Raw genomic sequence first — 24791 nt, forward strand, 5'->3', positions numbered from 1 at the left:
AGAGACCACCAATTGAACGATGGTCAGTTCATTTTTGAAAAATTGGAAAGGTGTAGCATAGGCCAAGAAAAATCCAATCAATTGTGGAGCGGCTCAATGGAATAAGTTTCACTTTCTGTGACATGACCTGTGACATGGTTTTGTGCTCTTTAAATGCCTCTCTAATGTTCGGTGTACAAACACAGACACATACTCCAATAGTTATGGACCCGTTCATTTGCTCACACCCACCTGGGTTTGAAGGCGTCACTGCTGCTGACCCCCCCGGACGCTGTGACTGTGCGTGTGCGGTAGCTCTTGGTCGGGATGCCGGGAGACGAGTCCCTCCGGTTCATGTCCCCCAAACTGACGGCCCCCGACAGCTCCTGCAGCCCGCTGTAGGTGGCCGAGCCGGTCAGGGGCTTGGAGAAGGCGCCGGCGTGCCCGCGGCTCACCCTGCCCCCCTGGGCGCTGGGCGTGTGCAGCATGCTGGCGTCGATGCCGCTGTCGCTGGAGCTGCCCTTGGCGCCGAGCTGCTCGGGGTCGGGGTCCGACGGGTCGCCGAGGCCGCCCATGCCCCCGGCGCTGCCGCCGGAACCGTCAAACCATCGCTCGTCGCTGTGGCTGCTGGACGCGTTGCTGGACAGGGTGTTGCTGCTGGAGTGGCTGGAGTACTGCACCTCCCCCTGGACCGAGCAGAGCAGAGCAGGACGAACAGACGGAACAAAGTTTTATGGATAAATATTTGGGTGAATGCAAGAGGAAGGCTTTATGGAGAAAGCCACTTCCTTCAACTTTGCTTAGTCATAATACATGATAACTAACAGGCCCAGTAAACACAGATTTAAGAGCTATAACTTTTTATATTAAGGAACTGGGGAAAAGGCCATTCCATAATATTCACTAAAAGGCATGCTTTACTGGTTGAGTCGAGCTAAATCCTCAAGGATTTACAGACGCACACAACATGTAAGAACATGTGTTGACCAACTGCATTGAGTATTTAAAGCCTTAAAGATGCACCCCACCCATTGATTAACCCCTAAAACGTATATTAGTTTCCCAAAGGTAAATCTTCATATATTTTTTCATGAAACAAATTCCTTTGCGGCCTTGAAATGGCTTGTATGCATAATTACCCCCCACTGCCACATCTCTGATGTGGGGAACTAATTGACTCCTGGCAACATTCCGCTCCTCCTGGTTAAGGCACAGAGTTACCATATGAGTCTGACTTAAACCTACACCATGCCAGCTGTAAAACTGGCGTCATTCAGCTAAGGTCGCCTAAAAAGGCGATGCATGAAATGGTAGTGTATCTGCTCTCTATCACTTCCTATTACTGTTAGAAACTCAGTGGTGAGATGAACCAACATGAATGTAATTTGATAATGTTATCAAATGGCTAGCATTATTATACAAATGTAAGATAGTCAACTCTGACATGACAGTTTGCTTATCTGATAAAGCTAAATGTGCAAAAATAGATGGATTTTCCAGAATCATTTGTAAAAGTCCACCCTGCAAGTCAGTCAGGATTGTAGCTGGTGCACTGCCCACCTACACCAGAAATACTCAGCTATGGCGTATACTGTTCATTACACTCGTGATGTGTCTTGTAACACATTAAAAACAGCTAATCGACATGTGAAGAGAGCTTGAGTGGGTCTTTTGAGATAATTGTGTCTAATTCTGGTCTGGTTACTGCATTACAAACATCTGTTTATTGAGCTTATGCGGCGTGCAGTTCTCTTACTTTTGAATGCCGGTTGGGTGATTGATTCTCTGGCGTATCTTGGCGCCGAGGCTTCCTCTGGTTCACAACGCCAACGGAAACACCACGAGTGTAGGCAGGCAGATGCCACATTGGCTCTGAGAGGGGGAACAAACACGCACGCACACAGTTACAAAAATAATACATCAAGAGGACTGGGATTTAAAACGATACAGTTCTAAAAAAAATCCAAAACATTTTTGATACAAAAAGCTTAAGACTTCTGTATAGGAATATTGCACTTAACACCCTACTCAATTTACCTTATTTGCCCACAATACATCTTGCACGCTACATGCATACTACAGCAAAAGCGCCAACGTCATACTTGGGTGTGTTTATTTTGTTTATACACATCTTAGCAACAGATCAGGCCCAAATCCAGCTGCCCCATATTGAAATTACACCCGGTATGTAAGACAAGATGAATGAATCTATTAACCGCCCCCCCCACCCCTCCCCTTTCACAATTTTGTGGGTGTTGCCCTTTGAGCACACCAAGGCCAAAAGTAAAGACTTGAAATACTCTTTGGGTTTCAATGAGGAAACACTCAATTTAAAACCTCTTCCATTGTGCTAAGAGTATGCGGTAATCGATCAATGATGTTGTCTTTGCACCTAAGCTGGAATCTACATGGTTCAAGCAACACTTGGTATGCACACTCATGAATCATACAATGACAGTAGTTTTAGTAGATGAATAACGACAGTAGAGTTGAATAAGTTCACTCATAAGACTAGACTAGTCTCCTATTGGATTTGCCCTCACAAAACATCAGGAACAGCTTCAGCTTCCTTATTCTGGAATGGGAGTGCACTGCTACTTTTCTTCTGAATGTATAAAAATAGGCATTTCGGGCTGCAGTCCTGAAATTATCTGCAGAGCTTAAGCGGGCATATTCATAACCGCAGATTAAAGTTCTGTGTTCACTCCACTTGCACACACTTGTTGACATAGTTTGTAACTAGTCATTAGGATGCAAACATATATTAAAATGGATTTAGGGTGAAAAACTGTGCTGGTTTCGGGCCACATGTTTGTGTGTGTGTGTGTGTGTGCGTGCGTGCGTGTGTGCGCATGTGCGCGTGTGTGTGTGTGTGTGTGTGTGTGTGCATACCATTCTTGGCTCTCTCCATGGTGCTTTCCTGGCTGGTGAAGCCTGAGGAGTCTCCACTGGAGAGGTCTAGATTCAGGGGTGGTTCATACATGAGACTGCGCTGGGTGCCAAACCTGCAATGATACACAGACACACACCACATGCTGGATTTGAACCTTAGAGACAAAAACAGACTGCTGGATCGACCACCCTATTGAGTCAAATAACCTTGTTAAAACCAAATGCATTTCCTTAAATTTCCCATAAGAAACTGTCTTTATTTCATGTGGCTTCCGGCAATCACACGCTTTGCAAAATTCCAAACAGTTCAACACCAAGGGCAGTGTTGTGCACATTCACACTTTTCAATAACTAGCTCAAAGTTCAGTTCATACACGTGCAAAGTGAAATGTTCACGTTCATATTTCACCATTTTTAATTTTGAACTAAACCGCTCACAAAAAGTAAGGAAACTTGACTTTGGCCCATTATATCTCCCCTTTAGTAATACCAACCAGTAAAGTGTTTCATATCATTTTTATCGTTGATTTGTCACCTTTACAATGAGGTATAGCTTGTAAGCATAGGGCAATCATGGAATGAGCAACACAAGCAAACGTGTAAGTAGTGGCAACAAAAAATGTGCCAAAATGGCCTGTTATGCTATTGGAATTCACCTTTGTTACTTCAAGCATTGACGATTGCACTCTCCCACAGAAACGAGGAAAACAAAACATGTTAGGCATACATTTGTTCATTTTATACTCAGTGTCAGGGTCCTCAGTAGCGTGTAGAGGATCCATATGCAGCCACAACAGCTTGGCACCTTCTTCTCATGCAGGTCACCAACCTGGCTACATTCTGCTGTGGAGTGATATCTCCCTAACTCGAAAGACAGACCTTGTTATCATTGAAGGCAATCATCATGCAGTTAGATACCGGGATGAGATTCTGGAGCCAGTGGCAATTCCATATCTCCAGAATATGGGACCAATTGCCATCCTCCAGGATGACAACGCTCGCCCCCATAGAGCTGGGATCATCAGAGAGTACCTCCAGAATTTGGGAGTGGAGAGGATCTAATGGCCTGCCGTGAACACTTGTGGGATCAGCTTGGGCATGAAGTACGTGCCAGAGTCACCAACAAAACCAGGTTGGCTGACTTACAACAGATCCTTATCGAGGAATGGAATGCCATCCCACAGCAGAATGTAGCCAGGTTGGTGACCAGCATGAGAAGAAGGTGCCAAGCTGTTGTGGCTGCATATGGATCCTCTACACGCTACTGAGGACCCTGACACGGAGTATAAAATGAACAAATGTATGCCTAACATGTTTTGTTTTCCTCATTTCTGTGGGAGAGTGCAATCGTCAATGCTTGAAGTAACAAAGGTGAATTCCAACAGCATAACAGGCTATTTTGGCACATTTTTCGTTGGCACTACTTACACGTTTGCTTGTGTTGCTCATTCCATGATTGCCCTATGCTTACCAGCTATACATCATTGTAAAGGTGACAAATCAACGATAAAAATGATATGAAACACTTTACTGGTTGGTATTACTAAAGGGGAGATATAATGGGCCAAAGTCAAGTTTCCTTACTTTTTGTGAGCAGTTTAGTTCAAGTTCAAGTTCAGTTCATTTGAATGAAAATCGGTTTCTGACGGTAGCGGACATTCAGACGTGAAGCATATGTGGAATGTAGGCTTACAGCCACCTGTTATTCTCATCTAATTTAGAATGTCCTTAAATTGGGCTTTGTTTCGCTGGGCAGATACCGACGCCTAATAAATGCGGGTGATTATTAATAATTAATACTAGGCTAATAAATGTGTCAGCTGTGCATGCCTGACAGAGGAAGAGTGTAGTTTTTACACCGGGAGTATGGAGGAGGCTATAGCCTTGCTGCATTAGGCTACCTGCAGCGATGGAACTGTTCAGTGACATACTGTAGGGCTCTTTGAACACACGTTATACATCCCTCGATCATCACTGACAAGTGCAGAATTTTTCCACGATTGCATTCACATAGCAGCGGTTCTATATGTGTACAATGCATCATGCGCAACGTGATGATGGGTAATGTACGGTAATGTAGTGCAAAGCTGTAGTTTAGGAGTGGTGCCCGTGGGCAGTTGAGTGTGACAACGACATGTTTCTAAAATGCCAGCAGAGTGTGAGAGTGTCACTCGACTTCTGAGGACAAAACAAATTCTGTAATGTTTAATTGGACCTCAACAGTGACGTTCGTCGTTCATTTCACATAATCTGAGCGAATTCACGTTCAAATTCATTATTTACAAATGTGTTGCGTACAGTTCAACGTTCATAGAAAAATGAACGTGTTCAATGAACGCGTTCTTTTGAACTCGTTCATGCACAACACTGACCAAGGGACACTATATCGCTCTCTGTTCTGCCCTGATGAAGGCCAAGTCGGCCAAAACATGTTGGCACAATTGTAGATTTAGAATTGGATCTATTTAACCAAAGAGCACCTTTGGATACAAAGTGAGTTCACCCTCTTGACGAGCGCTGAAGCTCTCCTGCTCAATGTCCTGAAACTAAGGAACACCACAATATAGAACACGCAACCCCAATGATCAATTTATCTGTTTGTTGATATTTACCGACCAAACACCACTCAAAAGATCCACATGCTTTAAATGAATGTAATACAACGTGCGTAATTAAAGCATTTTAAGTAAAAGGAACAATGGCTCCAGAAATCTGACCCCAAAACCCCAGCTAAATCTTAATTTCTAGTCTTAGTTTTGACTTGAAACTGCAGTTGTTTATTGCTTTAGGGTTTCGCTGTTAGCCATGTAAAACAGGTTGAGCAAGATCTGCGCATATGCAAACTACACACTCCTGTGTACACAACAGCACGCCTGGGGCTTCATTGTAACTGTGCGACTGTCATTATCTGTACCCAACATACATACAGCAGCATCAAATTATAGTCACTTGCACTTGCACAACACACAACACAGTGTTTCCCACAGATCAGAAGGCAATGTGTGGTGGTCGCCCCCTGATTGCATCGCCTTTTTATCGCTCTCCTTTCATATAATGTAAATTCTTTTTTTTTACCAAGATGTGAAGCTTGTCTTTATTTGAAACACACACACATTATGTAATTTTTTACATTATATAGGCCTATACTGACATTTCTGATATTCATATGCAGATTATAGCCTACTATTCATATTACAACTCCACTTCTTAAATTCAGCTGTCTGGTTGAAGCCTCAAAATATTGTAAACATAGCAGGCTAAGCTTATCATACTCTACTGGTTGGACTGTTCAGTTTCCCCACATGTGTTTAAGTTTGAAGGTAAGCTAATACTTTTTCTCCTTGGGACAGGCCCTTTTAAGTCTTGGAGTTGAAAAACATTGTTGGTCAGTCAACTTGAATGCAAGAGTTTTAATCAAATGTCTGCAGCATAGCCTACTAATGATGCTAACCGAATATAACAGTAATTTAGCTAGTCGTCTTCTGTGCGTCAATGCGTCCACGATTGTGAATGTTTTATTTGGATTAAATGTGCATGTGGAGGGCGGCTGTCCATTGAGCGCGCATGAGAGCGGGCCAAGGAGAATGAGTTTACTTCTACTGTTTGGTAATTAAGTTGCACGCATAGACTACAAAAGTTGCGGGAGAACTTTATGCTTCTACCCGAGCAGCGACAGTTGCATCAGTGCGACCACCGACCACGCTTCCAGGGATGATCTCGTTGGTTTTCATGGAGACAGACAGCCGCGGTGTGCACGGAGGGTAGGGGCTGTGCGTGTGTGTGTGTGTGTGTGTGTGTGTGTGTGTGTGTGTGTGTGTGTGTGTGTGTGTGTGTGTGAGACAGACGCGCGAGTGACAGAGAGCGCAGGGAAAGAAAATGAAGCTTTACGAATGCTGCGTGTTTTTCAATAGCGTTTCAAAATAAGAATAAATAAATAAATAAATAAAAGAATAACGAAACGCAATATGTGGCGGCCGGTGCTGAATCTGTGGCGCACCGCCACAAATTTGTCTATGTGTGGGAAACACTGCAACACTATACCTTTAGACACTACTGAGACAACGGATTCTAAAAACAATCAACAGCATAATTTTGTACATCTACCCCCCCCCCCCCCCCCCCCCAACAGACTGAAGCTAGTAACTTATTAGACAACAAGGTATTACAGGTATGTTGTTTGCATGCTCAGCTAGTTTCAGAGCCCTCCTTCCTAACATAAGTGGACTGGAGAGATAAATGCCCAGATGCTACCCTACCTAGTAATGTATCCAAGCCAGTTAATGTTTTATTAATAAGGCATTAATATGATGCCAATGACACCTCACTGGGATAAGCATCCAGGTACTTTGCACATATGACTACACCCTTGCTTTAACTCCACTGTTTCCCTGTATTGTCTTTTATCTGATGGCAAAATATGATGGAAAAAAAATACGCTTTTTATACCAACACTCTTTAGAAATCTCTTGCTAACTCACACTAAAAGTTAGAAGCGTTACTTTTACCGAGTTCTCAGCTGACTACGGTCGAGTGAATTAAGAAACGGGAACGAGACTGAACTCTAGCTGCTCCTCTAGCAGCGCACATGCACCCCGGAGCCGTCGCTCTGCTTGTCCAAACCTGTCTGTGTTTGGCGCTGGTGAAAAAAAAGGGCGCTGACCTGTCTGGGGATTTGTAGTGCACAAAGGGCCTGCTGAGTGCTGGCCCTGGGCCAGGGCTGGAGAAGCTGGCGGAGGGGTTTCGGAAGGGCAGGCTCCTGTCACTGCCTACTGGTGGAGACATGCCGTAATGGTTCTCCGGGTAGCTCACAGGCCTGAGACCAAAGCAAAGCAACAACACCTCTTCAGTGCAAGGACAAGGGCAGGCATCTGCTTCTTTAAATTAGACTTGCCTCTTAAATGCTTTTTCATTGTTCTTAATTATTACCTACTTAAAACTGTTATTACTTTACTTACTTAATGTAGGCTTTTCAACTTTATCTTAAAATATATTATTTTGGACACATAATGCTATGATTGTACACTGTAAGTCGCTTTGGACAAAAGTGTCTGCCAAATACCAGCAACACAAACATAAATAAGGCGACTACTACTACTACTACTACTACTACTACTACTACATGCAGCCAATCCTACCATGAGGCAGTACACAATAACACAAGACAAAGCAGGGGTGTTAACACAGAAGCAATTGTCCATGAAGCGATAATCTGTAGAGCAAATGCAGCAATGTTGCCTGATCCATCTCTCTGGGCCCTGCCCCTGAGGGGTCCGTCCTACCTCTTGCTGGAGGGGTGCTGAGGCTCTCGGTAGGGGATGGGCATCATGGCCTTGTGAAGGCGTCCAGGTAGGGCCATGGGCGCCACGACGGGGGTCCAGCTGTGAGAGCGGGAGTCCAGCACGGGGAGCGGACTGGTGCCAGGTGGCCGGTCCCAGCGCCACACGGGCTGGCGAAGGGTGGCGTGGAAGCCAGCGGCCAGGGGCTCCACCACCTCGCCCCTCTGCTCTAACGTCTTCATCTCGTACTCCTCTGTGCACCCCCTGCACATGTGACACACACACACGTATAAATACACTTGTGATACTGATAAAGCGTTTGCTAATTTTACCTAACGTTAGAATCAGCAAAGGTTAAAAGGACAATGAAAAGGCTTGAGCCTTTTCTTGAGCTTTCTAGACTCATATTCTTGGGCCGATCCATTAAAGCTCTCCTGACTCAAAATCATTCTTTCCTACGCTGTCCGCTGTGATTGTCTGACCTGCGCGCCTCGCCTTCTTCGTTGGGCGGGATGATGAGCACTTTGACGGTGACAGACGTGCGCAGGAGGTCGATCATCTGCTCGTGCGTGAGCGTGACGGCCGCCACCTTGCAGATCTCCACCAGCCGGCTGCCCTGCCGGAGGCCCGCCTGCCAGGCGAAGCCGTACTCCTCCACCTCGGACACCGTGCCGTCCACGCGCACGTGGAAGCCCAGCTGGCCCAGGCCGTTCCGCCGCAGCGTCATGTCCGTCGTCTCGCAGCCCACCGTCAGAGCCTGGAGAGAGAGAGAGAGAGAAAGAAACAAAGAAAGAAAGAAGAGGGAGGGAGAGAGTGAGTGGGATGGAAAGAGGGAGAGGAGGAGTAAGTGTTATTTCAACAATCCAATCCATTTCTATAATGTATAAACACAAGAACAGCAAAGCAATTCACATAACCAATGGAGCCATTGTCACTGCTTTGCATGGCAAAAAGCCAAATGGTGGTATGAATTTCATCCTTCTTGCTCTAACAATAAACAAGTGTTGTCTATAAAAACTGTTGTCACTTTTGGGCTCATATTCTATGTTGAATTTATAGAACTCAATCTATAGAATTGTCTACCAGTAAAAGTATCATCCTCATCATCATCAACAAAGAAAAAGCAAAATGTAAAAGCACTGTATTGCCCTCAGTCTCACATTTGACGAGAAGATAATGTGTACCAAATGAACCGAGAAAGGGATTTCATGCTCTTTGGCCATTGTTTGCAAGTTGCACTGACTTATTAAAAACGTCCAGGGGTCCAACATCAAGTCTTTCTATCGACAGAGGGCAGCTAAGATAGGTGTATGTTCCCTTAGTGGCTTAACTTTCCCTCCTAGATACCCAGACAGAAGAGGGCAAGCCAGACACAACTAAGCCAACCTCAGCGCAAACTAGAGGCCTGCACGGGCCTAAAATGTCAGGCCCGGCCCGGCCCGGACCTCTGGCAATCAGGCCCTAACCCGACCCGGCCCGACATATTAAGCAATTACTGAGCCCGAGCCCGAATCCGAGCCCGACTAAAAGGGTCCGCTATAAGACATGACGGTTTCCCGACACTTCGGTCACGTAGCCTAATGGTTTCTCAGAAAGCCAACTTGAACAATTAAACAAATAATACTTTTAACACACGATTAACGCTTGCAAAGACAAGCGTTCATGAATTTAATTAGACCTCAATGTCGAAATAATGGGACGTCGCAAAAGCAGTATAAGGACAGCCAGGATAGGCATGACATCGGTAAATCTGTATGCGCGGCGGGAGTAGATAAATGAGCAGCACACATGAGCTCCTTGTCCATAGCCAACTTAGTAAGCACCGTGTAAATAAATAAAGGAATTGAATCACTTTGAATTTAATATTTATTAGGCTAAATAACAATCAAATAAATGTAGGCTATTGCTCACCTAATAAAGGCAACAAGCGCAAGTCTTGTAGCCTACAAGCGCAAGTATAGACCGCTTCCAACAGCCTAACAACGTGACAGAAAACACTCACATTCTTTGAGTTGCAGGTCCAAATAATCCCAAAAAAACACAGGCAAATCTAGGCCTATTTACAGTTCATCCATGATTGTTAATTTCGCTGCTTTGTGCAGGAAGACAATCGCGTCCACGGTGGATGGCTTTAGGTTTCACTTCCAGCGCCCGGCCCGCGGTGCTAAAGTTCCGTTCATTGGGGCTGCTGCTTGCGGGGACTACCGCGCAAGTGTAGCAAGCATTGGGAGAATTAGGCTAGCCTACCTCATGCCGTTTCCACCAAATAAAAAGCGTGAATGTTTTTTGGACATGAATTCTGACATCATAATTGAAAAAATCATGAATATTGTACATAAAACCATTACTAGTGTCAAGCCCGAGCCTTACCCGAGCCCGTGCTATTTATTGAATTTAAGGCCCGTACCCGGCCCGAATTTGCATAATGTGTCGGGGCCCGTCGGGTCCCGACGGGCTTGCAGACCTCTAGCGCAAACGACCAGCAGGAGGCCTCACCTTGAGTCTCTGGACGACCTCTCGGATGTCCTGTGCACAGCCCTCAGGCACTCGCAGTGAGACGTGGTCCCCGCGGCCAAAGTAGATCTTGAGGGACAGCCTCTCGGGCGTCCAGCCGATGACGTCGGCGCAGAAGCAGTTGAACACCACCTCCTTGGTGCCGAGGTCGGCCAGCAGCACAAACTCCTTGGAGATGCCCAGCGCGCACGGCAGGTCCGCCGTGCCGCCGCCGGCAAAGTCCTGCGCCAGCGCGCGCCAGCTGACCGCCCCCGCGGAGTCCTGCTCGGCGGCGTCGCGCGCCCGCACCCGCTCGCGGCGCTTGGACGCCAGCGAGATGAGGTTGTTGAGCTTGCCCGAGGTGTCCAGCGGCGTGCTGCCCACGCAGTTCTGGGCCAGGTCCCGCAGGTACTCCTGCCGCGTCCGCGTCGCCATAGTGTGGAACTTCTCCGACTTGTGCGCCGCGCTCTCGGCGTTGATCACCTTGGCCAGCAGGAAGCTGCGGAAGGCCTCGGGGTCGCGGAAGGTCACGTTGCTGGGGGGGATGGGCGGCCCGAACGGAGGCACATCTTTCATGCGGGTTACAGCCACGCTGCACGGAAACAGATGAGACACTTCAAACTGCTGCTGTGCTCTACGGTATATAACCAGCCATTTTGTGATGTAGTTTTAAAACTACAGCTCTTGCCATAATATGCCAATATTTTTGCTACAAAGATTCAAATGCTTGCTGTATTACATTGAATTCACTGATTAGGAAAATGACCATCCCTGAGGTTATCTAACACAGATGTAATAAGTAACAGAAAGTAAGAGCTAGGAGCTAGTAGCGGGTGTGAAGAGCCTATAGCTAATATATACCTGTAGCTGGTACTATCAGAGCATGGGTTGTGCACGCGCACGATGATGAAGACGTGCTGGAAGTGCGAGCGGATGTTCTGCGGAGTGAAGGGCAGTGCGCCGGGCTCTTGAAAGATGATGGTCACGATGTCATTTCCTATGTGTCTCTTCCTCAGGAGCTGTGTGACATTAATAGGCATGAATAACAGAGCACCCAGACAATTCTACGGTCTAATTAGATAACATGGATATAAATCGGCTGGATAGAGAGAGAGAGAGAGAGAGGAAGACAATGGGCTAAACGTAGGACAGCTAAGGGCTTCATCAGATTTGCATTTGCTGTATTAAATGTTAAACAGGAAAAGAGTTAAGTGACCCACAGTGAGGGTTTAGAGAATATTGTTTTTGAGAAGGCCTACAAAATTTGCAACATCTGCCCCCTTTTTTGAAGGTTCTATTTTGCTGCAGTTTATAGAAAATGACTTGTTCACTGCATGGCTCTTCACTCATTGTCAGCAAATGCATCGCAAGTACTGTAAGTAAGTGAGTAAGAATGCCTCACAATGGTAATGAATGGAGGGAAAAGCCTCTAAATGCTACGTGGCAGGGTGGTGATTCTTGTGGTGTGGTCTTACCTGCTGGGGGTTGTTGGGCATGTACGGAAGCATAGTAGACACGTGGAACATGATCTCATAGCCTTGGTAGGTGGTGTACACCGAGTGAGTACCGGTGGAGTCGGCTACATTCAAAACACACACACACACACACACACACACACACACACACACACACACACACACACACACACACACACACACACACACACACACACACACACACACACACACACACACACACACACACACACACACACACACACACACACACACACACACACACATTAAGTTATGAAAAGGCAGGGTACCCTCTTCCTTTCTGAAGCAGGGGTTAATATTTGTCTAGGCATGTTGACCTATTGTATGCTTTCTTCTCACACTGCTGTGAATGGAGAGCCATTACTAAAATCCTCTTCTTTGTATCTCTTTGAAGATGAATTTTAGAGGTGATTTCATCAGTTTAATAACAGGTGTGTATGGCTTCTATTATTATAATTATCTTAACTCCACGTGCATCTCTGAGCAGGTGTGTGTGTGCTACTCACTCTTGGTGTCGAGCTGGGCGGCATACTTGGTGAAGCCCCTGAGCAGCACCTGGTCCCCCAGCAGCTGCAGGAAGGTGCTGAAGGCAGGACTGGCCTCCTCGTTATTGTACATCTCCTCCTCTGTGCTCTGCCCCGCCCGGCACAGCAGGATGCCCACCTTATGCTTCTGACTCAACTGCACACACACGGACACACACACCGGTGCACAGACAGACAAACACACACACACACACACACACACACACACACAGGTGCACCGACAGACAGACAGACACACGCACACACACACAGGTGCACAGACACACACACACACACAATCAGTGAAGACGTGTATATTTGATACAGATGGATTTTTTTTACACCCTCATTCCATTCCCATAGGCAAATGGAATCAAAGAGTACAGACGCTCATACATAAAACAAACACTTCAGGGCTTTGTCACCAAACAACAAACATGATTACTGCCAAAAACCATTAAGCCCCGACGCTAATCAGCTTAATGCTACACACTCATACTTCAAAGTCCAATTTCTCAAGCCAGCCCAGACATACCATTGGTCACTAAAAGCAAACCCATTAACACAAACGAGCACACACACACACAGTCACCCATAGGCAAATATCTTAACACGATCACTCACCCCCTGCTCGTCCAGTTTGAGGAGCTGTTCGGTCACTTTGGGCGTGTTGAGGGCCAGTCGCAGGCACGCGAGGTTGAGCTCGGGCACGACGTGCTCCAGCACTTCCTTGAGAGGAAGGCCGCGGACGGTGCCATGCCTGGCCGTGGAGGGCACGGCATCCTCCAGCACGGCCCCGCGCAACGTCACCAGCTGCACCAGAGGACACACACACACATCACACTCCGTTAGCATCACTGCCAACTAAAAATAATGCTGCAGGAGATTACCATTGGAAAGGTGACCCATCAACCCCTGGGCCCACGCTATGGCAACCAGAACGGAGCGCAAACAGCGCATTTGCCATTTCACATAAATAAACGCAGCACTAAGATGGCTGCAAAATTGTCATGAGTCAACCCTCAGCTAACCCGAGCCTATAAAATGTAGGGCACTGTATATAGTCGAGAGACATGAGTAAGAGGGTGTGTGTGTGTGTGTGTGTTTGCGTTTCTATTTGCGCAGGAGCAAGTGCGGCTTTTAATGGCGGTGGATTTGAGAGTGAGAGTGTGGTGAGCCAGGCTAATGACAGGTGAATGGAGGCCGCTGATGTGGGGGGAGGCTGGTCATGTGACCGTGGGCTGCATTGTGTGGCCTGGGCGTGTGAGAATGGGAGAAGTCCTGAGGCAAGTGGGACAAGTGAGTGAATGTGAATGAGGCCGAGTGTGTGCGTGTGTGCGAGTGTGTGTGCGTGTGTGCGAGTGTGTGTGTGTGTGTGTGTGCGTGTCTGTGTGTGCGCTGCATTGTTCCTGCAGAACAAATATGACGAGGCAAGGCAGCCATGAAATCCCAACAAAACCAACAGAATAAAGCAGCAAAAACAGCTCCACGGCCATTCATTCTTTGTCTCACTGTCTCTCTCACACATATTTTACATAGTGTTTCCTGCAACCATAACTGCAACTATTAAAATTACGATCTTACTATCTGTGTATTCTATTCTTGAAGCAATGTGCATGGCTTGAAACTCAATTAACTTCTTACTATGCGAGTCAGATCTTACTGAGGCTCCATTCCACAGATTCCTTAGCTGTGTGTGTGTGTGTGTGTGTGTGTGTGTGTGTTTGTGAGAGAGAGGGAGTGTGTGTGTGTGTGTGAGTGAGAGAGAGAGAGAGAGAGAGAGAGAGAGAGAGAGAGAGAGTGAGAGAATGAGAGAGAGAACGAGAGAGCGAGAGAGCGAGATCTAGAGGGACAGTGTGGGAGGGAGGACACTCACAGCTATGTGCTGTTGAGGAGGATTGAGACCGGCTAACAAAGGGCTTACAGATGCCACTCTTTCAGGCAGGCCTGTGCTTTGTTTGACTTGGCCTGACCCTGTCTGGCCGCAGCAGGTGGAAATTTCCACTGGCACACTGCGAGGGTGTGTCTGTGTGTGTGTGTGTGTGTGTGTGTGTGTATTTGGGAAAAGGGAAATGCAAGACGTCCAAGAATATGGCAGCATGGCTTGTAACATCCGAAAGAAAAAAAAAACACAAACACACACCACACACATACAAACACACACACCTCACAAGTGCGGACAATGAGGCGGTACTGGTACTGGTCCTTCAGATCTCTGGTGTCATCCAGCTTTTCCCTGCGGATACTCAGAGCCACCGGACCCAGCTTGTCGTCCGTCCCAAAGTAGTTGCAGTGCTCTGGAAGCGGAGAGAGAGAGAGAGGCAAAGCCGCTACAGTGACCAACACAGGAACTGACCCACATTCGGAGACTTTGAGTCAATGCTATATTGTTAGGAATTCTTGTGTGGCTACTAGCATATAAAAGGCCCTGTGTGCGGGGTATAGTTAAGAGCCTTTGAGAACTCACCTTTCCCCAGGAAGTGGTCATGGTAATAGCGTGCTCCAAGGTCCACATGCTCGATGCAGGGAAGTCGGAGTCTGTCGAGGCGTAATGCTTGCTGGTCTGGCGCCACTTCCAATACGGACACACTGGCATTGCTGCAGCGCAGCCAGTGCCTGCCCACTGCCCCGCCACCCTCGCCGGCCTCCCGCTGCTCTGCCAACGAGCCGAGGAAGCTGAGGTTGCGCTCGATGTGCCCGCCAGTCTCGTTGAGGAAGTGCGGGCAGCTGAGCAGCAGCTGAGGGCTGCCAGGGTCGGCGGGGCCGGCGGGGGAGGCCGAGTCTCTGGCCGACATCTCGTCGGCGCCGCTGAACCTCGGCGAACCCTCGAAGCCGCCCAGGTCCAGCGTGCGGGTGGACGCCGAGAGGGACACGGAGGCGGCCGAGGCGCCCGTGGCGGTGTTCCGCCGCTGGGTCTGGAAGCCGCGCTGCGCGCCGGCCTCGAGCAGGTCGAACAGGATGCTCTGGGCGTCGTAGTGGCCGAAGCTCCTCGTGCAGACCCACGAGGTGCCGCCGTGCTCGCCGGACAGGCCGCCGTCGTTGTCGGTGGCGTCGCGGCCCGCGATGATCTCCCCGCGGCTCGAGCTGCGGAGCTTGCGGAAGAGCGACGAGGTGCCGAGCGAGGACTCCGTGCCGCCGCTCTTCCTCCGTCCGCGGCTCTCCGTCCTCTCCTCCCGGGCGGCGGAGGCGGCGGTCGCGCCGGAGTCGGGAGTGTCCTCCGGCTGGCGCTGGCCGGGCCGCTCCTGCTGGAAGTGGCTGAGCATGTGGAGGAAGCTCTGCTCGGGGATGCCCTGCACGTCGATGGAGGAGGTGCTGCCGTACTCGCGGAGCAGCCCGGCGCGGCTCTCCGCCTCCGCCTCGTCCTGCTCGCTGAGGGTCACCTCGCTGCTGGAGCGCTGGCGCAGGGGCGCGAACGCCGACGTCGACGCCATGCCCCCGCGGAAGCCCGCCGACGGCGAGTCGCCGAACTCCGCGTCCCGCCCCCGGCGCCACGGCATGCGGGCCAGGGCGGCGGCGCGCGAGGGCCGCTCCTCGGCGGCCGGGTAGGCGCACTGGCCGTTCTCCAGGGACTCGTGGGACTGCTCGCGCCGGGGCGGCCACTCCGAGATCCGCGCCCGCACGCCCATCTTCGGAACGGACACGCGGCCGGGGTGGCCAGAGGCGGCAGCGGCGGCGGCGGCGGCAGCGGCGGCGTGGTCGACTGGGGGTGTGTGGCCGTTGAGCAGCTGCAGGGGCTGTTGCATTGGGGGGGTGTCACACACCCCTGAGTCTGTGTACATGCTTAGGGGGCCCAGCGAGCGCTCGGAGCCGCGGCACAGGCTAGGAGGGAGCGGGCCGAGGGCATGGCGGGCTGAGGGGGCAGTGGGGAGGAGGGCTGAGGATCCACGCCGCCGCCCCCGCTCGCGCTCCCCACATGGAGGTGTTCAAGGGTGGGGAGGCCAGGCTGCTCCACCTCTGAGTCTGTTCCAGTCACAGCAGTTTGGCTCAGCTGCCAGCTGATAGCTCGACCTGTAGATCAAACACAACCACAACAACTGCCATTTAGCGCTTTATCAGGGCGCCCAACGGGCTTTACAGTGAAAGGGGGAACCTCACAAACCACAACAGCCCTTCCTATTACGCCTGAAGGTCAACAAAACACAGCAGTCCACCAGAGAAGGGAAAGCAACTTAAAAGCTCACACACAGACATCACATAAACCACACAGCAACAAAAGGCCCTTTCTTCATGACAAGTGAGTCTTGAGTTTTAACTACCGAGCCAGTGTTCTCCATTCACTTCCCACATTGGAGACAAAGGCGTTTGGTAGATGATGATGAAGTGTTGTGTGGGAGGCAGCGAGGCCTTGCTCACGAGAAAGGAAGCAGATAGATGGGGGCATCAGTAGAGGGAGGGAGGGATCTGACAGGGGCGCTGGCTCACAAGTAATCTTAAGTCTGCTTGACAAACTGGGTCATTATACAATGCATTATGGGTATAAGAATATGAACCAGAATATGAGTCAGCTGACCACATCCCAGTCCGAGGTCATCTGACTACTCTTGTGCTATATATTATTACTGCAACAATCAGATTAGCACAGATGCCATAATAAAAAATAATATCCTTCCAATTACCAAAAATTCCACAGTTAAAAAGAAACACGGAGGAGCCAGAAGTAAAACGGTATCAACTGGTGCAATTTATAGCGTGGCCTTGACAGCACGGAAGGTTTTGGGTGCAGGGGAGAAAGGCACAGCTGTGCTGCTACACCATTCAAGGACTGGCGAGCATGGGTGGGAGACAGATACAGAAATGGTGTCAAACTGATGACAGGTCAAGGGGTCTGACATGTCAAGTCACAATGAACAGACCCACCGACATCCATACATTAACACATAAGGAAAACCAACATCTCAAACACTTGTTGTATAAGAGCAGGCCTACCACTTCTTAGGGATTGGGAAAAAACTACAGTAAAAAAAAAATATATATATTAAACTAGATGTTCTAATAAACATTTGAAGTCTTAGCCACTTGAAGTATTAAAGTAGGCTTAAGCAACCTTGAGTTTCTAAAAAAGGCACTACATAGAACTAATTAATATTACTATCATTATTTTTAGCATTATGCTCGATAAAGCCTGGGAATGCCCACTGCTGTATTTACTGAATGTTTGCCGGCTCAGGAGGTTGTAGGCTGGCAGGACACCCCTCCCAAGCTAGAGGGCCTGTAGTCTAACCAGAGCCAATCTTCCAAAGTGAAAACAAACGCTTAAGAAGAAATAAACAAGATGCAGGCTAGGGCTTGCCGGGAGAAAAACTGTAGACTATAGAACTTGCACATAATAATTCAACACAAGTATGTCAAGTCAACACTCAATAGCCACCATTCATGAGGTCAGACAACACAACAGGCCTGACAACACAACAGGCCTAAGTTGGAGAAGGCCATACACCGATAATGGCGATACGAGTCACCAGGTCATTGAAAAGCAGGTGGGGCGGCCCACTGGGGCAAGGTTTTAGTCTCACAAGTCCATTGTGTCTGCAGAAGGCAAATTAAACACTCACACCACCACACACATAGCCAAAGCAGTTACAATAACAAACATATAACATATATTGTGTGATACAGCTTCAAAAGATAGATAGGATGACACCCTTCAAGACAATTGGAGACTGTTATACATGTTCCTTTCCTTTAAATGCTTAGGATGGTCCAGTGTCCCTAGCCGCATCACTTAGCTGTTACCCAATTTCAGTGTCAAGAGCGAGCACTGATCATGCACAAAGCTGTCAGTGCATCAGGATCTGTACATTGCTTCTTAGCCAAGGGGACAACTATGGGGTACACGCTTAAAAGAATACAACCATCCAGACACAAACATCATCCTTGACTACACCAATAAAGCCAGACACTTTGTCACACAGAAAATTCCATGCACAACAGCCCCTGGACAACATCAATAGAATCATACAGACAGACATGACCAGAGGGGTTCCCATTTATACCTTCTAAACCAAAGCAGACACTTTTTTTTTTTTTTTAAGTATATTTTTTGGGGCTTTTATGCCTTTTTTTTTTAATGATAGGATAGTGAAGAGAGACAGGAGGTGAATGGGAGAGAGCGTTGGGGTGGGATCCGGAAAGGACCACAGGGCGGGAATCGAACCCGGGTCGCCGGCGTGCGGTGCAGGTGCCCCAGCCAGTCGCGCCACTGCCGGGGCCCCAAAGCAGATACTTTGACATAAAAATGTATTGGACTTGAACTTAATGCTCTACAAAATGTCAACTTTAAAACGTGTTTTTTTTTTTTTTTGCTTGAGCCCAAGTTATCATTAGCTGAATGATGTTTCCTGTGCCACTGGAAATACCAGAGACACACGTGTTTGCTTACACTGTTGAAAGGGTCTATAATTAATGAATGTAAAAGTGTTGGGCCACCACCCCATTACCATTTTAGCAGATTCAACTGACTGACTGCCATTGCCAAGTGACTAAAAGTAGGCCGTTCCTAATTAAATTCAAACAGCGCTATCTTGTTGCCTAACATGCCTAGCTAGTATTAATTGCTTCTAGTTATGGACCCCAAGACCCTATTCGTCACTTGTCAACGCACCCTTCAGTGTCATTTACAGGGTAGTCCTACAGACTTTCATTGAAGCCTGCAACCTGAAAATTATGATAACGGTGCACCCAGTACTTTAAAAATTGATGGAAAGGGTAAGCCCATTATTGATGCTTTAATCCCATTATACATTTACATATAATATATATATTAAATACATACTGTATATACTTAAACAGCAGCTTGATTTACTCTTCTGTGTCCATGGTAGGCTGGTAAAACAGGGGTCAATCTCAAAATATCCATTGACTGCCACAGGAGCATGACAGCTGATCTAGTGTGTAGTGTAGGCACAGTTTGGAAATCTCTTCAGTTTCCCTCCACTCCCAATGTTTACTTGAAATGACATGCACACAGATAGCGTGCTCTCACTCTCTCTCCCTGTGCGTTTGTGTGTGTGCATGTGGTAAAGTTAATGGGTGGTGGTTCTACAGCTCTGCTTCCCTATCTATAAAATCCACTGCAAGCCATTGTCAGGTGGTGTAACCAGTTATACCACTTGAGATCCACTGAAATGCCCTTTAGACAGATCAGATTTTCTGCCTTAATATAGCACTACTATTGGCTGAAATACAACATTCAGGGGCTGATTTAGTCATTCGGTAGTGTCTGCCTGGGCTAAATGCGTAATTGTACCCTAATTAGCCTGCATTACACAATTTCAAAGCATCCCAAACATCAAAGACAGTCACTTCAGCTCAGTAACGGTTATGCATAGGAAGTGCAAGACGGTACAGGAAGACAGCAGTTTTCAGGGGCTCATAGGAAGAGCCCATTTCCCACATGCTTAGTTGTCATTAAAGCTGTTGAACTCAAGTGGTTTACTTGCAGCCAAGCAGTTAGTGGTCACAACAAACATTCATAATATTATCCAAGACAACACACTTACAAATGTAAAAATTAAATCTAATTGAAATTAGCCAAAAAGGTAGCCTAGTGTTAGGATTACTGCTTTGTCAACCAGGCGAGTAGTCCTCAACCAGTGTGCTGAGGTGCCATTAGGCAAAGTTAGGTGTGCCGTGAGATTTTGAGGAGCCAAATGTGATTTTAAACAGGCTGATGAGATAGGCTAGAGGGGTATTTTTTAAATGCATCAATGCAGCTTCTTTAGACGAGTTTAGGTAGTCATTAAGTGGCATAAGAATGGGCACCCCTGTTATAGCCTACAATAATGTATGTGATTCTTCATAATCAATAACCATAAGCTGGTGTGCCTTGGTGCTTTGGTTTGACCAAGATTTCTTCCAACATGCTCAGTGGATGTCACCATCAGCATAAGCGACACTGGAAACTAAACTAAACATTTTGTGGCAACATTGAAGTACAAAGTCTTAGTTCATAAAGTAGCCAAAGTAAAAGTCACTTCCAAGCATGTGTACGCAAGCCAAGATGTTAGTAATACAAGCAGACGGTTCTTTTATATGTATCTGTATCTAAATCTCAACTCACACTATCACATTAACTCAAGCAAAAGATAACAGCAGTTATTAAACCAGTAGATGTTCAATGTGCATAAATAACATATAAATCTGTATCACCTCGGTGATCCATCCAAACAAAGCTAACTAGCCAAGCTTCTGAAAGGACTGTAACACACAGGTTAAAATTGGATTTAGGGATGTTGAGGAGCCCTGCATTCCACTGTGCCAGAGCTGTCAGAACAATATCATTCAATTTCTTTGTCAGCAACAGCAGTGCTGGCCATCATGCTGAGGGGGGGTGTTGTCCTAACAGGCTCAATAAACCCAGAGAGGTGTGACCAAGGATGTCAGGATAAAGGCTATGTATCTGCCACTGAGAAAAGCCTACTTAGGGGAGACCACAGAACTAGGTTTTCCTTCAAAACAATTAAGCTTACTTGACTAACATAATGGCAGAAATATGCACCCAACACGCAAAGGTGACCTGACACACAGTAGCTTTTGTTTGATTTTGGTTATTAATAGAGGCCACATTTTTGATGGCTCTTCACAGACTGAGTTTGCAGTAAGAGCAAGTTTAGCAATAAGAGCAATAATACAAACATGGAGAACACTCAAAATATTTTAAAAATCTGGATTGCCCCCATAAGAAATGTGCAGAGTGTGTACATGACTGGACATTTCATTTTCATTTTCTCCAGTAACGCCCCACTAATTCATGAAAACAGCAACAAATTCAATCCTGCAACTACCTCTTTCTGGTAAATACAGCAAGAATATTGTCCTTTTTCTTTGAACAGAGTAAATCCCCCATGTCAGGATGTACCAAGGCAATACGCAGCACTTTATAATTCAGAAAATATAGTAAAAAGCCAGAGACCACAAATATAAACATTGCCAAATGGGCTACATCTTCCAGATGTAAGCGCACAATGCAAAGACGCCCTACACCGGCCCAGCAAACATTCACGAGTTGTTTCTCTTTCAGTGAGAGAGGAAACAAAACTCGGGATCACGTTAATGCCATCCTGGGGGTTTTGCTTGTTTTTTGTTTCGTTTAAAATGTTTTAACTTTTACTATTGATTTAGCTTAAAAAGAAGGAAAAAAGACATACACCGTACGTTGCCTCCTGTCTATTCCCGACAGACATCATGGTAGAAGAAACTAGGATCTGAATCACTCACACACCTCTCGCCCCCATGAGTAACGTCTGTTCCAACTCTCGTTTACCGTTAGATAAAACCCCAGTCTACTGGCTAGGGTTCATCATGCACATCATAGTTTGGTTTGTTTCGGTGTTAAATCACGTTAACATGCAAACAATGTACGGTTGAATGTTGACTGAAACCAACAGGTCACTAGCGTTGAACTCCCCATCTTCCTAGCTACTATAATGCAGGCTAGTTCCCGTTGCTAACTAGGTAGCTACGATATTGATACAGAAACTTTGGAATTTACAGACTTCTCCAATATAAAGTACAAATAGAGATGGAGATACCATTGCACATTTTCAAAATATGTTACCTGAATAACGATTCTCCGTATCAAAGCTGCATAATATTGAGCAGCACTGCTAGTTAGCTGTGTTTTTACCGCTTGAGTTTCGTTAGACAAATGAGGAATTTTATGGAACTTGTAGTTTCGAAATTGAAACAATGGCTTTCCCATCATGGCAACTTTGCGGAAGTAAAAACTACAAATTCCCAACACACTCTTACAGACAACGCGTGCGCAAATGGATGAAACAGATCAGGAAGGACTACAACAGGATTCTGTTCATTCCTAGAATTCAATTCATTACACCCAAATACACATAAAATCCAAGGCTATGTCCGAAAAATGTTTTACAAATAGAGTCCAACCTTACGCATACCAGATGTTTCCAAAAAGCGCAGCAGTGAAGAAATAATACAGGTTTTCCTGACACGACCAGCGCTGCGTTAACATCCCTGAACAAACGCTGGGATAGCTGGGTTAGCCAAGTTATCTTGCCGCTAGCTAGCTGGCTAGTTATTTGCTAGCCACCTCGCTTGTTAACTCGACACTTTGACGCGCTTTCTGTGATCCAAGATTTGTAGTAAATGCGTAGCCTTGGAGGTGAAAGCTTACCTTGTAAGATATATATCCCCTGTTGCAAGTTAAACTTAATTTGAAACGGCGATGGCGGGCTTAAATTCCGATATTTCACCAGCGCCAGTGGCACAGTTAACCACAGTAGCTCGCCAGGGTTTTCCAGCTTGGGTGGCTTGACTGCTGGCAATAGAAATCCGACTGGTCTGGTCGGCACCTCGCACGCACGCGCGCGCGCTCTCGTGCATACACACGCTCACACACAAGAGTTACACACACGGCCAACCTAGTGCAAAGTGCTATGCATGGTCATGCGGTTAGAATGGGCAACTGCTATCGATGAACTAAAACCACAGAAAAGTTTAGAAAGTTTAGAAATTTCAAAACGAATAGATTGCAACGACAATAAAAGTATGCCTGGCTAATCAAGCAGGCCAACATTGTTTCATTTTATAAATCTGTGTCAGCCTCTCGTAATTAATGAAAAATAACAACAAAAAACTGCAGTGATAAAATTATGGCAGAGATGAACTCAGAAGGGAAACCCCAGGCGTCTGATGAGGTCATATTGTGGCGAAAAGTGTGCAGTAGGCCTAGTGTGGATAAGAACTGGACGTGCAGGACGACGGTCAGTTGTGAGAGTGAGACAGCATGTAAACTGCTCAATGTGTAGGCTAGGCCTATGTGTTTGAGATGATTTTCTTGATATTAGCAGTAGGATATTATTACATTTAGCCTGTTACTTTCATTATTCTAAAGGTGCCTGCATTTGGTGTTGCTTTGCTACCTGTTAACCTATCCCCCTTGTGGCTTGTGTCATCCGTCCTTCTGCTGGCCATGTGTGTCTGTCCAGTTGTCCTACAATTATGGAACACCTGTTAAAGTTGGATAAAAAGAGAAATTTATCAAACTTCTTTTGGGGATTTGTCTGGGATAAATCTTACTTTGAAGAGAAGCAAATGTATTCTCAGAATGCAATTTGTCAGGTATGGTAGGCCCTACCCCTGCAACACTTTGTAAAGTCTTCCTTTGCCAATGAAACAGCTTGAAGTATTTTCCCATAACATCTCATTAAGTTGGAGAATACATAGAAAGAGGGCAGTCGGTTAAATAACCTCACCTCCTCAACCCTCACCTTGATCACCAGCACACCACAGGGCTGTGTGTGCTGACTGAGTCCTCTCCTTTACTCCCTCTTCATCTACAACTGCACACCTGTATGGATGAATATGAACCATGACATAATGTATTGCATATAACTGATTTTAATTACAGATATCTAGGCTATATTTAACATTTATTTGGCCTGTTATGAAATCATGTATTGAACAATTTAAGCACAGCTCAGCTTGAGATGGGAGAAATACGGATTTCAATGAAGCCCATGATTATGACTTCCTGCTTTCAATTATGTAAAATTATGATTTTTACATCATTGAAAGCAGGAAGTCCAACATTGAAATCCTTATTTCTACCATCTCAAGGCAAGCTAAGGGAATGATGCACAACCATTCAAAAACATGACTGGTTTTAAAGACACAAAGCTTAATGCTAATCGGTGAAGTGTCCCTGCATTTAACTTGCTCACCACATTGGTTTAGAGTTCTGATCAGAGGACTGAAATGATGGCAGAAGCTTTATTTTCTGTTCAGTAAACCATTTTTGTGTTGATCTGGCATATGTTCTGGATCAGTGACCTGCTGGGTGGACTAATCACCTATAGTGACTGGGCAGAGGCCGCCATTTTTATTGAAAATGTCCAGATACTTTATGGTGCTCAGATGCCAATGCACCCCAAGGTTCCCAGTGCCTTTGGTGGACAAAGAGCCGAATACTGGAGGGTGCTGTAATTCAAAAAGGATTTGTTTTTCACTTCACTGACCAATTATAGGGGCGAGGGTCTATAGTCGCCTGACTCTTGTGTTGTGGTTTGATGTTTATTCATTTTGTGCATTATAGCATAGGCCTGATTATTGCTAACCGAAGACCAATTGGAATGTGTAGAATTTCACATATGTAATTGTAATAG

General features: G+C 46.6%; 1 protein-coding gene across 1 annotated transcript in view; it reads right to left on the reverse strand.

Annotated features, from left to right (window-relative positions):
- Positions 1–22929, reverse strand: part of sipa1l3 (signal-induced proliferation-associated 1 like 3) — a 31697-nt gene extending 8768 nt beyond the window's left edge. The window contains exons 1-14 of the mRNA XM_062552159.1: positions 22802–22929; positions 15128–16668; positions 14827–14957; positions 13285–13473; positions 12643–12817; positions 12116–12219; positions 11502–11659; positions 10644–11232; positions 8630–8904; positions 8151–8411; positions 7532–7684; positions 2872–2984; positions 1736–1851; positions 232–665 (exon numbers count right to left, since the gene is read on the reverse strand). Coding sequence (XP_062408143.1) covers positions 232–665; positions 1736–1851; positions 2872–2984; positions 7532–7684; positions 8151–8411; positions 8630–8904; positions 10644–11232; positions 11502–11659; positions 12116–12219; positions 12643–12817; positions 13285–13473; positions 14827–14957; positions 15128–16439 — 4010 coding nt within the window. The 5' untranslated portion in view covers positions 16440–16668; positions 22802–22929. The remainder of the gene's footprint in view (positions 1–231; positions 666–1735; positions 1852–2871; positions 2985–7531; positions 7685–8150; positions 8412–8629; positions 8905–10643; positions 11233–11501; positions 11660–12115; positions 12220–12642; positions 12818–13284; positions 13474–14826; positions 14958–15127; positions 16669–22801) is intronic.
- Positions 22930–24791: the final 1862 nt, after the last annotated feature.

This window comes from Sardina pilchardus, chromosome 13 (assembly GCF_963854185.1).
Source record: "Sardina pilchardus chromosome 13, fSarPil1.1, whole genome shotgun sequence".
NCBI classification, from domain to species: domain Eukaryota; kingdom Metazoa; phylum Chordata; class Actinopteri; order Clupeiformes; family Clupeidae; genus Sardina; species Sardina pilchardus.